General features: G+C 31.0%; 1 protein-coding gene across 5 annotated transcripts in view; it reads right to left on the bottom strand.

The window, feature by feature from the left end:
• The window catches only part of LOC105250327, a 224,586-nt gene that overhangs the window by 16,005 nt on the left and 193,268 nt on the right, over positions 1-15,313 (bottom strand). For all 5 annotated transcript variants that reach the window (XM_025409981.1, XM_025409983.1, XM_025409982.1 and 2 more), the window contains 3 exons: positions 12,817-12,941; positions 10,800-11,007; positions 7,301-7,412 (listed from right to left, as the gene is read on the bottom strand). In XM_025409981.1, the coding sequence (XP_025265766.1) occupies positions 7,301-7,412; positions 10,800-11,007; positions 12,817-12,941 (445 nt within the window). The remainder of the gene's footprint in view (positions 1-7,300; positions 7,413-10,799; positions 11,008-12,816; positions 12,942-15,313) is intronic.

Below are 15,313 nucleotides of genomic sequence, written 5' to 3'. Positions count from 1 at the left end.
GCAAATACTTAAATGCAAATTACGCGATGAACGGAACGTAAAGTGTAAAAATTCAAAGTAAAATGCGGGAAACAAAAGCGAAATGGATTATAAACTGCACTTGATAACAGCCGCGAGATACAAACAGATGAAATCATTCAAGCCGACTGTTCGATTAAAATCGCTCGATCCGAATCCTCGCGTTCGCACAGTCGTCCTAAATTCGATATGTTATTTTTGCTACGCAAGCTGAGCACTCGTATCTTCGAATATGCGAAATTGTAATCGAGTAAAATCGTAATTAAATAGAAATCCGAGAATGTTCGCAATAATATTCTCACTCGAAGAAGAATTATTGAAATTATCTCTATTATTGACTCTCAAAAAGAAACTCGATATCGAAATTATAAATTATTAATAAATATACATATAAGAATTATATAATTAATTCTAACAATGAAAAACGAGATGAACAATAATTCAAACAGTCTCCAAAAAATATTAGAAACATTATTCGTAAACAAGTTTTAAATTATTAAATAAGAATCTATTTAATTATTTATCGTGCATTGTAATTTTGAAAATTTCGAAATAATAATGATATATTTTAAACACAAATTAGTAAAAATATATCTCTTCAATAATATTTAATTTAAATATATAAAATATTTAAAAATTTATTTTTTATTATAAAAATAATATTTAATATTGTTGCTCAATAAGGAAAATAATTTTATCTCAAATTTAATTATTTAAATCTTCTAAAGGAAATTACATAAGATATTTATTTCTAATTCCTAAATTAATTATATTATTTCTTTTTTAAATAGGATTTTTAGATGTATTTGGAATAATATATTAATATATATATTTTTTATTTCATATAGAATTTTTTAAATAATATCAGAATTATAATCAATTTTATTTCATTAATTATTTATATTGTAGGAAGAAAAACATTCTTATTTTCCATTTCGAATATTTTCTTTACCTTAGAATTTATCTACAATAATAATGGTAGGTCCATCTATTTACTCTTTTTTTATTTATTTATTCGTCTTTTATAAAAAGACGAATTTTACGTTTTAAAATTCGATACGTGGTGATTCTCACAACAATCGCGGAATCGCATTCATGAATCAAAAGAGGAGGATGTGAAAAAGCATGGTTGCACAAGTTACATGAGAATCGCATTCTGTGGCATTTCAATAATGCTGGTTTACGCGTGTATATTATTATGTATACTTATTTTGAGAGTCTACTGGCGCCTGGCGTCTCGTCGTTTTTTCACGGTCGCGTGTCTGCCATTCCCCGATGACTCACGAAAAAGTCGCCGGAAAAGCTTCCTGTGTGTTTATGTAAAATTATGTATACCGCCTCCTATTCACTTTGTTTTTCATGCACGGAAAATCTCGGACGGGTATAAAATTAAACGTTATTTTTTTGCGAAATGAAATTGCAAAGAGACGATAAAGCGCGCATTAATTAATGAAACATACAGTACCGGCCAGAAATATATCACTTTTATGTTTTTTTGAGAATAACTTAATTCAAAGTGTATACTTTCATTATTAATTTGTAGAATACAAATTTTTTACAATAAAAACACATTCGCGCGGAATTCTATGATTCGCGACGCTTGAGAGAATTTATTTCCTTTGCTCTAAGAACGCATGAATACCCAAGTTAATAGGGGCAGAAATGGAAAAAAAGTAAAATGCATAATCAGTTTTTTTTCTTCGACACGAGATAAATTGCACACTGTTGTATATATAATCCACTTTTCTTTCACAAACACGGAGAGTGTACTAAGAAAGTGAATTACAACGATTCAAGAGGATGCGCCATTAATTCTATTTATTTTCCGCTTGAGAAATTTATTAGGAGATTTCGAATTTATTACTCACACGTTAAATTGATATATTCCCTGACTTGGAAATTAACTATTTACTACAATAAATGCATTATTTATTGAATCTTCGTGTATGTCTGTATTATACATTAATTATAAATATAAAATTAAATTTAATTAAAATATAAATTTTATAAAATTATTAAAGTTATATATACGTATAAAATAGACATAACTTCACAATTATATATATAATTTAAAATTGTTTTTCAAAAACATTTTCTGAATGAAAAAAAGAATGTGAATTCACAAAACATGTACTTAAATAATTAAAAAATATAATTACAAAGCTATCTTTATAAAAAAAAAGAGAGAAAAAAATTGTAAAGTTTTAATTTACTCAATAAAAAAATATTACTTTGATAAGTAATTTTATCCGTAAATTAAAAAATTGTGAAATATTGAATGTAAATCTAAATGGAGAATTTTCAGAATAAAAGATGCGAGTATGAGGTAAATTATAATTAAAGTGGATATAATTAATATGGAGATATCTCCCGGGAAGTGCGTTGTTACACAAGTAATTCGTGTAATTGGAGATGTAAAACACGCTCATCGATTATTTGCGAATCGATAAGGCATAAACGATTCAATCGTCCCTAGTACGATTCTCGTGAAATTTAATATCGGAATTTCCGTCGAGATTCATTAACGCTTTAGCAAGTAATTAACAATTTGCGTGAGAGTTTTATTACATATTGTTAAAAGTAACAATTATTTCATCAAACATACGTTCACGCATCCGTGAAATCCTTTTTTATCGCGTTAATCCACGTGCGATATTAAAAGAAGCAATATCGTGTAAAATATGCTATTAACGTAATAAACGTTATTTCATTTGACAATTAACCTAGCTCGGAGGGAATGCGACAATAATAATAACAGCTACGCGCCGTTTATTTAATACCCGCACACGCTACATCTCAATTTACGTTTACATTGGACGCGTTAGTTAAGTAAAATTTAGAACCAGATAGTCATGCGCGATGATGCTACCATATGCCAATGTCAATTTAGATTCAAGCAATCTCAATAATCAATATAAAGCGGCTTTAATATTAGAATCGATTCGGCATCGACGTCTGGTCTGTGACGGTTTTTACTACTGCATCCGAATATCCGAATTTCCCTCGTGTGTATTATTTCACTCGTTATGTTTACACGAATATGTTTAATAACGTCGCATAAAAGCTATTTTTTACGTTCAAATAATCCGCGCTGCGTTCTCAGATTACTAATCGGCTGATAAACGTCTGAGGTACACGCGGTAATATTAAAAATTATTTCTTTTATATCATCAAAATATGATCTTTTTTCAACAGAAAAATATCCCTTATCTTTTTTGAATCTCTAAAAAATGTGATCCTTATCAATATTCTTATTTTTTAATAATCCTGTGAACAAATGCAGAAAAAATTATAGCGCATTTTATATTTATGTTCTCGCAATGATATTAATTCAATTTACAACGCGAAACAAAGGATACATTAAAAATAGGGGTTGCACAAGACCCAAGACAATATTCGTAAAAATATTGTATTGGTATTGAAAATTTTGAAAAATTTAAATCTTTTCTTGGTCTTGAGTGAATATTGGTAGCATAAATCTCGTCTTATTGTCTTGTCTCGATTTTATTAATAATTTTTTATCTAATATTAAAAAATTATTTAAATAATATTTAACATAATTTTTGTAATATAATTTGAAATAATTATTACTAGTGTATTATATTTTAATTATAATTATGTAATCAATATATTATTACTATGTAATCAATATAAATGCCATCTATTTACATAAAAAAACATTTACTGTTTCATGAAAACAGAAATTAATAATTATTTACAGGCTCTAAGGAAATGTGCAGATTTAAATATTTTGGAGTGGTAAAAAATTCAGGTTCATATTTATCTCACATTGTCAAAAATGACTCGAGACATTTTAAGTTCAACTGCCTCCGTCCATGTCAGTAGAAAGATTTTTCTCAATAGGAACTCTGACTATGTCAAAACATAGAAAACCACAGATTACAAAGTAAATCTTTAAAAGCACTAATGTGCATCAATTCCTGGGTGAAATGCTCTTTAATGTCTAAAATTTGCGAGTTTGATTTCTAATTTATAAAAATGTTATATTGTATTACAATAATATTAAATATTTTTAAATTTATTAATATAAATGTTTTTATTGAATAAAATTTTTTTAAATTCGTATATAGTAATTTTTTTCATTTACAAATATAAATCATTTCATTTACAAATATTTTAGTTTTTTTGAGAACCAATAATCTTGACAAGACTAATAATCTTGACAGTCTTAGTCTTGGTATTGAAATTCAAGAAAAGACAAGACAATATCAAGACTAATCTTGGGGTATCTCGTGCAACCCTAATTAAAAATAAATTTTAAAAAATGTTTTACAAAAATCTTATTTTTATAATTCTTAATCTTTCCGCGAATGTGTTATAATTTTTTTTATACAGAAGACAAATCAATCTTGCGTCGCAAGTCATTCAGAAGTGACTTAACGAATCGTCCGTTTTAAGCGACATAAAATCGATATGTCAATCTTTGGGATTTATTGACAGTGACATTATCAGCGGTGATCTTCCGTAAGAGCAGACATCGTCTTTACGAGAAGATTCATTAGTCCACATGATCGTGGATCAATCAACTTTGATGATTCATTCCAGCTGATTTTCCGCCTCTCGAATGTTTATAATATCGAGTACCAACGTGATATATTTCTGCGAAAAGAGATGACGCCGAGGATGATCCTTCATCCGTGATTCGCGAGATTTTCATTTAAATTCGTCAAATTAAAAAAGCACTTTTATATATATCTCGCAAAAAAACTCATGCTAAAATATCCCTGTGTATCTCTAAAACGCGTGGTTGCAAAACGTATCCATATTTTATCGAATGTGTTTTCACGTCGAATGCAATTTTATTCAAGAAATACCGATGCGTGAATCCATTTGAATTGAAAAAATTTTCATCACAGAGATGCGTAGAATCAAATACATATTCGTGTTAAATATTCACAAATCTAGGAGAAAAAAATAGAGAAATCCAGCAACTGTTTGCGCGCCGAGATTTCACGTGTCGAGTTGCTAGCCATTGTTATCCCTTTTATGGCCTTAAAACGAGATCGATGCTTCATAAATTCCCGACGCGATCGATCTTTGCGATATTTCTCGACATATATATATATATATATATATATATATATATATATATATATATACGCGATATAATCGATAATTTATTCCAACTGAATTGTTTATCCCTAATTCTCCGGTATAATGATTCCTCGCAAATTCTCCATTATTTTCTACATCACTACGTAATTAATTTTGCGCGCCGCATCCTTTGATCTTCGACGTTCAATATGCAAATTAAGCCACCAATGTGGACGCTTTATTGACTATGAACCTCAATAAATGGGATATTTCGATAGCGATTGCAATATGGCTTTGTCGTCATCATGGTTTATCCACATCTCTCGTTCATTTTATAATAAATAAACTGCAACGGCTATATATTTAAATAAATATTAACTCGTTGCACATTTACAAACTCTTCGCGAGCAAGGGATCAATAATTAATAATTAATTTAATTATACAACTTCTCATTAATTGCTAATTAATTTAATCGTTACAGCACCTCCTTTAAAATTTCGATCAACCGTGAAAGTACGAGTATAACTAATAATTAATATTAATCAAATTATTAGCAGTATTACGTCACGCTTTGATCGAAACTTCTTCAACTACACGAAAGGAGTACGACATGAGTGACATTATACAGGGTGTCCCGGACTTAACGAATCAGCCGTTAATAGCAGATTCCTGAGATCATTTAGAGACGAAAATTCTAATACCAAAATGTTGAGGAAGACTTCATAAAAATGTTCAAACTACCGACTTGTCGCATCGAAGACACCTATTTCGCTGCAGAACCCTATTTTTTATTTTATATTGATCCCTCTATCGATATCGATATTATCGCGCTGGCCCTTTGGAGAACATGAGGCGCCGATTGGTGATCTTTAATCTTTCGTAGCGCCGAAACTACATCTTCCTCAACATTTTGGTATTAAGGTTTTCGTTTCCAAATGATCTCAGGAATCTACCATTGACGACTGATTCGTTAAGTCTGGGACACCCTGTATACGGCAACGAAACCATCAAAGTCTCGTGAATAACTCTTCCCCCTCTCCCTCCTCCCCTCGATTAATCAATCTTCGAGGACAGATCGCGTTTTTGCTATCTACGCTGCGCATCGACATCGCTTTATCACGAATGACACAAGGAAGTCGGCGAACTCGTATTATATTCCCCGGAGTCGGGTCAAAACCGTCGTTGTACGACAATGTTACTGGAAACGGCGGGCATATTGCTGCTTAATAGATAGGATTATCGCAGCCGCTTAATCATCGCGGCCGCTGATGGCCGCTCGTCCGGCCTATTGGCATTTCGATCGAACATCTCGCGCAAAAGCACTCATCGCGGAGCCTGCTCACGTAATATCGACGTTAGGTATTACATGAGGATGCCCACGTCGATTCACGAAGGATAAAGCGGATAAGAGCCAACTTGTCCCCTCGCGAAAAGAGAGAAATTGTCGGATTTCCTATCCTTCTCATTCATTTGTTTTCTTCTTTCGTTATATATTTCATTTATTATTTATATATTATATCTTATACAAAGTAGAGAAATAATTAAGTGATATAATTAAGAAGGAAATCACTTCTCTTGCAAGAATAAAATAGGGAATGCAATTTTTCTTCTCTGTAAGGCTTTTTTCATTTTCGAGAAATTGATTTTGAAAATTAATATTCTATATTCATACACAATTTTTTAAGCTTGAATAATCTCTAAAAATACAACAATCCTTAAAAAGTGTAATTTTTGATATTTTATACATTTTATTTTGATATTTTATACATAATTTTTTCAATAATTTAAAAATAAGTATAAATGGCTTTATTAAATAAAACATATTGTATATTATTATTTATATATTAAAAAATAATTACTATTAAGATGAATTAAATTATAAGATCAAGATAAATTAAAAAATAATTGCTATTAAGATGAATTTGGTGATATATGATTCAAAATCGTTAGACATCATTCAAGCTTAAAAAAATGTTAGTGATTATTTTTTTAAATTTAATTTCTCTAAGTTTAATTTCCCAAAAATAGATAAAAATCTCATACAAAAAATTGTCGACTTATTTTTTCAAAAAACTATTTTTTTTACAACGTCTTTCGATTCATTTTGTACAGATGTAAGAGTTTGTCACATGTCGTTCGCACTAAATAAAAACCGAGATAAAAATGAATCGATGCTTGCAATCTGTCATCCACAATCTTACATCGAAATGATATTGATTGACTCACCAAATATTGAGGAACTTCTCCCGAACTTTCCGCTTCATGCTGTCACTCTTTCGGCGATATTGCAATCTGCGGCAAGAATCCATATAGACGTCCGGAAGTTGCTTGTAAAGACCTGCGGAAGACAGCGATTTCCAGATTAAGCTCCTGAGAACTTTCACGTCTCGCTGTAAGAAGCTTGCGACGCAATCGTAAAGAAATATCGAGCCCGGGAAATGTCCATTTTCTCCGAAAACTAACTTTACGTCGCGCCATAGCATTTTATAAAGAGAATTTCACGCACTGTGAAAGTTACCTTTAGGGTTGCACGAGATACCAAGATTAGTCTTGATATTGTCTTGTCTTGTTTTGAATTTCAAGACAAGATCAAGACAAGATTTTTAATCAGTTATCAAGACAATACCAAGACTAAGACTGTCAAGATTATTAGTCTTGTCAAGATTATTGATTCTCAAAAAAACTAAAATATTTATATTTGTAAACGAAAAAAAAAATTATTATATACGAATTTAAAAAAATTTTATTCAATTAAAACATTTACATTAATAAATTTAAAAACATTTAATATTAATACAATATAACATTTTTATAAATTAGAAATCAAACTCGCAAATTTTAGACATTAAAGAGCATTTCCCCCAGGAATTGATGCACATTAGTGCTTTTAAAGATTTATTTTGTAATCTGGTTCTATTTTCTGACATAGTCAGAGTTCCTATTGAGAAAAATCTTTCTACTGGCACGGACGAGGCAGTTAAACTTAAAATGTCTCGAGCCATTTTTGACAATGTGGGGTAAATATGAACCTGATTTTTTTATCACTCCAAAATATTTATATCTGCACATTCCTTGGAGTCTGTAAATAGTTAATTTCTGTTTTTCATGAAACAATAAATGTTTTTTTATGTAAATAGACGACATTTATATCGATTACATAGTAATAATTATAATTAAAATATAATACAATAGTAATAATTATTTCAAATTATATTACAAAAATTATGTTAAATATTATTTAAATAATTTTTTAATATTAGATAAAAAATTGTTAATAAACTCGAGATAAGACAATACAAGACGAGATTTTTGCTACCAATATTCACTCAAGACCAAGACAAGATTTAAATTTTTGAAAATTTTTAATACTAATACAATATTTTTACGAATATTGTCTTGTCTTGGGTCTTGTGCAACCCTAGTTACCTTGTATATGTCTCAACTTTATGCACGCGCGCTAGCCTTTTTCACTCCAGAAAATTTTCTATTTTTTTTAGCAAAAATGTTGCAGCGAATCAAAAAAAAAAATGCACAATAAAAGCGCGAAATTTCGACGATATAAAAAAATGCCGCGATTAATTTCGAATCAAGGTGATATTGAAAGGCCGAAATTAATGTGATCGTCAAGTTTTCCTCCACGCGCGGAGAACCACCCCACATATGAGCTCGGTCAGAAGCTGAAGATACCTGAAATAGCTGGAACGGTTTCCTGCATGGACAAATATTTATTCAGCGGCACGATCCTCGCATACCGCTATTTATTCGTTCGTATATCTGTCACCGGCCTTCGAGCGGCCGGCCCCATAAAACTTTTCGCGGAACTTTTATATTTGACCGAGATGACCGAGACGATTCCATTGCATTTTGACGTAGATCTCGAATTCATATCAAATGTTAGGAAAATGTGCGGAAAGGGAAATCTCGAGGGAAAAATTTTTGCGGCGAAAAATTTTATTGCGGCGATTACATCGAAAGGAACATCTCGATATTAATCCTCAAATACTGATGATCAATCGAAAGTTGGAAATTTATCCAAACATTGGAAAAAACACAACTCGTTTTAATTTAATTCCTTCCTGATCCTGATCACGTTGTATTGTGTTTTCTATTTCTCTATTTATTTTATTTTATTTAATATTATTCGTATTATTAAAGCTTTCTGAATGTATTGATAAAATCGTATTTCGATACTAATTTGATAACCGCAATTATTGCTCGATCGTATTTAATTCACTATTGAATTTAGGATTATTCATATATATTTAATTCGAATCGCGATAACTTTTTCAACTTCCGCTAATAGGATTACCGAGTTGCACGTGACAATCGAAATTTCAAGTGTTTTCATATTTAATGTTGTCGAAAGCGAAGGATTTGCGATTTAAATTACATTAAATAAAAATATTCGCATGTTTTTAATTTTAATGTCTTTAAGAGCTTCGCTCAAATATAAAAATGTGTTAATTATTGCCGAGAATAAAACACGAAAATATAATTAATTATTGCCGAGAAGCGTAAATAAAAGAAACCTAAAGAAGTAAACACATAGTTTAGCTTTTAGAGGAATTACCGTTGGGAAAAACTACTTAAATTAATGAAAACGCAAGTTCACTACTCTTTTTCTCTCTCTCTCTCTCTCTCTCTCTCTCTCTCTCTCTCTCTCTCTCTCTCTCATACAAACTTTTTAAAGCAAAAACATTATTTTAGCATTTTTAATAAATACTCGAGATGTTATGATGCCAAATATAAAACTACGAACTTAAATGCGTATCTAATGAATTAAAAACGTAAGGAAAATATAACGAGAAAAAAAAAGTTAGTTCGAAGGTAAAACATTCGAGGAAAAGAGATCGATTTTGCGCGCCATTCAAACATATTTATCTTCAATTTCATTTCGCTTCGACTCTGCGCAATGTCATCAAGATTCTTTGTATTCGTATGGAATAGAAACAATGGCACTTTTTCCGTTTCGATATCGGTCTAGTATCATCACAATGGCCCTCGAATTGAATGTGCTCGAAAAGAATGTTATAAATCAATTTTAACAGTCGCGTGTACTTTGCTGTATTATGATAATGGACCTAAAGAGAGATTTGGAAAGAGAGCGAGAGAGAGAGAGAAGCTATTATTATGCGTATAATCATCGACAAATAATGATGGCATCGACCAGAGAGCGCGTTTCATTTCGCTAATGTTCGCTATTTATGTCAAAAGTAAAATTGATATTAACGCGAATTTCCGTTTCGCTGAATTATTTCATTTATTTCGATACTGCCGCGGAATCCGATTATAAAATCGAGTTTCAACAAAACGATATCTGTATCGTGCCAAGTTTTGTCATTTCTTAAATCAATCAGCTCGTCGAAAGAATCATTTTTATTATATTATAAAAAATTCTATAAAGAAAAAGTTGAAAGTAAATATATATTTTAAAAATACATTTTTAAATAAAAATAAATATATTAATTTTAAATTAATTTTAAATTAATTTTTTTAAATAAAAATAAATATATTGCATCGATCTTTGAAATATCTCTCGTTAAAACCACGGCAAACGCTTTCAATTGAAACCACATTTTCACATCAAGATTATTTAGTAAAATCACTGAATCTCTAAAGTAAATCAGAAATAATTAGTAAAGTTGTCGATGCGGAATGTTTGAAAATAGGTCGTCCGAAATTTATATGACAGAGACGCTTTGTATTTAAATATACGAGTACTTACTGAGCCAGTTCAGCTGATCGTTGTTCTCCAATTTGTTCTTGAAACTGTCCACTTGGCGTTTCAATTCTCGCAAAGCGAGGGAGGGTGTGGCGTATAAAGCTTCCTGATGCTCTCGTAGTTGCCTCTCTAGAGCCGCCACGCGCCTCTCCAGGGCCCAAAGCACCTCCGCTTCGATCACCGCCGAGGAAGCGGGATGCGCGCCAACGATCTTGAAAAAAAAGAAGCGCAACCAGCTGTCATAAACGCGTAAAATGCATATTACATACGTGTATCGTGCACCCAAAATATTGATATCTCGTTCTTGCAATCTGATCGAACTGTATAAATTAACTCACTCATCCTTTCGCCCATCAATCTGTATTTATAATCATACACAATTCGCGATAATTTTTTTATCTACGATTTTGCTGATATATTATTAAAAAATATAAATTATTTAAAAATATAAGATGAAAGATTGAAATAAAATTAAATTAATTTTTATTAATTCATATAGAAATTTCAAACATGAAATTAGTTGAAATTTTAATTTTATAAAATTAGAAATGAGAATTTTTTCATAATTCGGTCATTTTAATTGTTTAATTAATTTATTATATTAATTTTAATTATTTTAATTGTATGAATTATTATTTAAATATTCTTATTATATGAATCGACATTATAATTTTTATTCAGAAGTAACAAGAGAATTTTATAAACGCGCGTCGAACGCAATTTTAAAACACTTTTGAGATTTTCTCAGTTTAACAAGCAGAGATTGATGTGCTCATAAATATGTAAAGGATTGTATTTAGATAAGAGGCAACTTAAGAGAGAGATAATCAAAGCTTCACCAAAGTTTCGCGATATAAACTCGTGATGCATTTTGCCGACAATATTGATTCACACGCGCGATGAAGCTAATTATGACAATGCTAGGCAGACTAAACATTTCATTATCCGAAAGTAAAACGCATTATACTCGCTTTTAAGCACGTGCTTCTTGACGTATATGATTATTTCAGTAAAAATTGGACGCTATGAGAAAAAAACACGAATAAGAATTCACATGTCGAGCGAATTTTCGAACGAATATAACAAGAAATTCTTTCATATGTAACTTTCAGAAATCACACAAATCATTTATTAAAAGCTGTTAAAGTATTTCCGCAAAAATTATTACCGATTCAATGATTAATTCAATGATTAAAAATAGCCACTTGATATGAACGAGTGTAAAATTCACAATTTAATATATTTAGTGCACCACAAAATTAAACAAACACGCAAGATAAGATACGCGATATTCAACGCATTTCGAGTCGTAAAAATTTTCATACGTACGTCTTTTATTTTTCGACCGTCCAAGTAAAACAATAAGTGTCCTAGCAACTCACTATCCATTTGACTATCGTCGCATTGATACGCAGAAACTATTTATGAATTATACTGCGTTTAGAGATCCTCTAATAAGAGAGTGGCCATCAGATAGAGTGAGCGCACATCTACGCAAAGACTCTAGATTTCAGATCTGTCATATCTTTATGAGGTTTATATCAAATTAATTTAAAAAATTTTTCTAAATAATATATATCAAAATAATTTTTTATATTTATTATTTAAATTAAATAAAATTTATCATTATAATTTTATATAATTATAATTATTGTTATTTATAATATTAATTTTCTTAATTTAAATAAAATTTATTATTATAATTTATATAATATTTCTTATATATTTTATCTATAAATAATAGTGATTATTTATAATATATATAAATATATATATATATATATATATATATATATATAATAAATAATTATAATATTTATTATTAATAAATATTTATATTCAATATAATTTATAAAATATAATTTATATTCAAAATAGGATTATTAAAATTTGAATATGAACGGAAGTTGCATAAAAATGGCGGACCAATTATTAGAGGGTCTTTAATTCGTACTAGTCGATTCAAAATAAATTTTACACACAAAGGACGAGGAATATAATTGATTTAAACGTAGCTTACCTGAAGAACGTAGGGCGTATCGGGCGTGTTCGGCGGTAGATGGGTCGAAATGTTGAGGAGTTTGTCTCCCTTGCGAAGCTTTACAATGTCCAGAGGTCCAGCCTCTGCCGCGCTTCTAAAGAGCTCTGTAAACACAAGACCGTAAATTCCCCTCTTCTCCCAAGATTCATTCGCGAACGAGACCCTTCAATTCCCCATCGCTTTTAATGAGCTCGAGAAATACAATACAACATAAAGTAACGGCGTTTCTCTCGCGTATAACGAGACGATCTCATCTCGACCCTCCCCGAGTTATCCTCCGAGCGACCCGGGACACCCTGTGTATTATAAATAAATATTTACGATACCGGTTTACTTTCCGCTATTAATTCTCAGCCCGGTCGCTCTCTTGCAAAGGTGATATTAACTTTATTAAATGCTATACCGGCCGCCTGTCTCCCGATTTACTCGGGCTTCCCGACAACGAGAGCGCTAAAAGTCACCCCTTCCTCCCTTGTCGACGACAAAACTCGCCCATTCGAATAATTCGCGAGCCCTTTCCGGTCTATCGAGCGTTAAGGCATTGCTCGTGAGGGCATTGTATGCATGTTTTATTCATCCCGTGGGGTGCAACGAGAGAGGAGGACGTGTATATTACTGTATTTTATCCCCCCGGTAATTACTATCGACGAAGCAACGCCGTCAGGACGACGACGGTAAATGCGTATCCATCGTCGGAAAGTTTCCGAATCAATTAAACAGCACGAATAGTCGGACCAGGGTGTTAACTATCCCGACGACGGTTCGTTTTAATAAACCCAAGCGAGCCTGGAAATAACAAGCTATGACGCAGATGTGTTATTCTTCGGTTAAGGAGTTATGTCTAGTCATAAAAGTAAAAAAAACAAAATTGATTTTTACGTTTTCACATTTTCTTGAAGTATATCGTATATATTGAAAATATTTCCGAAAAGTCTCAAATTAATCGAATGTAAATTGACGGAGTTGTAAGTGTATGTTTCATGAAGCGCCAGAATGTGTAACTTCGTTTAAACACGACTATAAAGCTTCAGCTCTGATATTTCGAGGGCTATCAAGCGAATATATAAAGAATTAAATAAACAAAAATTATATGGGCCCGGGATAGATAATTCTGTGTAAATTGAAAAATCTGCATTTTATTCAAAAATAAACTCGACACAAATCTTAAACGCGTTTTTCTCGAAATCACTTTTTCAAAGTCGGTGAGCAAGATATTTCGAAAACCATTACATCGATTTACTTGAAATTTTACAGGCTTCTTCTACGATATAGAAACCTAGTAAATGAACGAAGGATTTTGTTTTTTAATGAATACTTTTCCTTAATAAAAAATGAGCAATCTTTAAGTCGAAAAAGAATATCTTAATGTCAAATGGCTGCCATTTTATTCCAAAACAATTTTTCGATTAATCCTTCGTTCATCTACTAGACAATTTCATATATTAATTACAGTTTATCAAATTTTTGATATCAGATGAACTTTGAATAGCACTGCTCATCGCGCAGCATTTTTTAAAAAACAATATCTGGGAGAATAATTATAATTTTTACATCTTTTAATATTTTATTTAAAAAAATATAATAGCATCCTTAATATTTGTATTTTTAAATAAAAATTTAATTGTAAAAAAAAATTATTACACTTTTCAAAAAAAAATTCCCAAACATCATACTTTTCTCGCTCTATTGACTAGACATAACCCCTTAACACGTTTAATTTAAAGTGTATAAATAATACAATTATATTTTCTCCCCTGAATTAAAGAAGAATCTGTAGCAGAATACAGTTTAACAGACATTTAACTTAATTAAAAACATTTTATCGCGTGGAATTAATTTTGCCGCTTTAACGTTATCGAAATAAATCGCTTCTAAATTCGTCGAGACGAATTATACACGACATCGCACACAAATCTCTCAAAATAATCTGCCACACATCCGGAGCAAAGTTTGCATCGCTGCGAAGAATAACACCGCGAAAGCTACGTAAAAATTCATTGAATAAATGATACAATCTGCCCCATTCCTGTCTCTCTTATTTTAGCGCAACTGCAGTAGCTTGAAATATTGAAAAGCGCAGCGAGACTAGAGTATTCGGCTTCAAAATTTAAATAGCCAGCAATTGATCAAGCTAATGAATGAATTTCCGCATTTTATGGGAAAAACGGCGATGAAAAACGTAGGATAAATAGAACGTGGTTATCCTATTCTAATTATCGTGCTAATTACGCGCGACATCAGGCTGATAATTGCGACCGATAATTGCGACCGGTATACGAGGTGTTCCGCAAGAAACGAGCTCTAGAATATGTTCTAGAGAAAAAAAATTCAGATGATATATCGACTACAGATCAATTTGATTCAGTTATCGAGATACGAAGGATCATAATTTAAATTCCTGTCAATAACGCTGAGCCTGACTTATCACTTCCCAGCTTATTTTTACGAGGTTATTTAAAGTTTCGTATATATTAGT

The sequence above is a fragment of the Camponotus floridanus genome, unplaced genomic scaffold (genome assembly GCF_003227725.1).
Source record: "Camponotus floridanus strain SB8 unplaced genomic scaffold, Cflo_v7.5 scaffold3, whole genome shotgun sequence".
NCBI classification, from domain to species: Eukaryota; Metazoa; Arthropoda; class Insecta; order Hymenoptera; family Formicidae; genus Camponotus; species Camponotus floridanus.
Note: the sequence above shows the minus strand (reverse complement) of the source record. Positions and strands in the feature narration are given on the sequence as shown.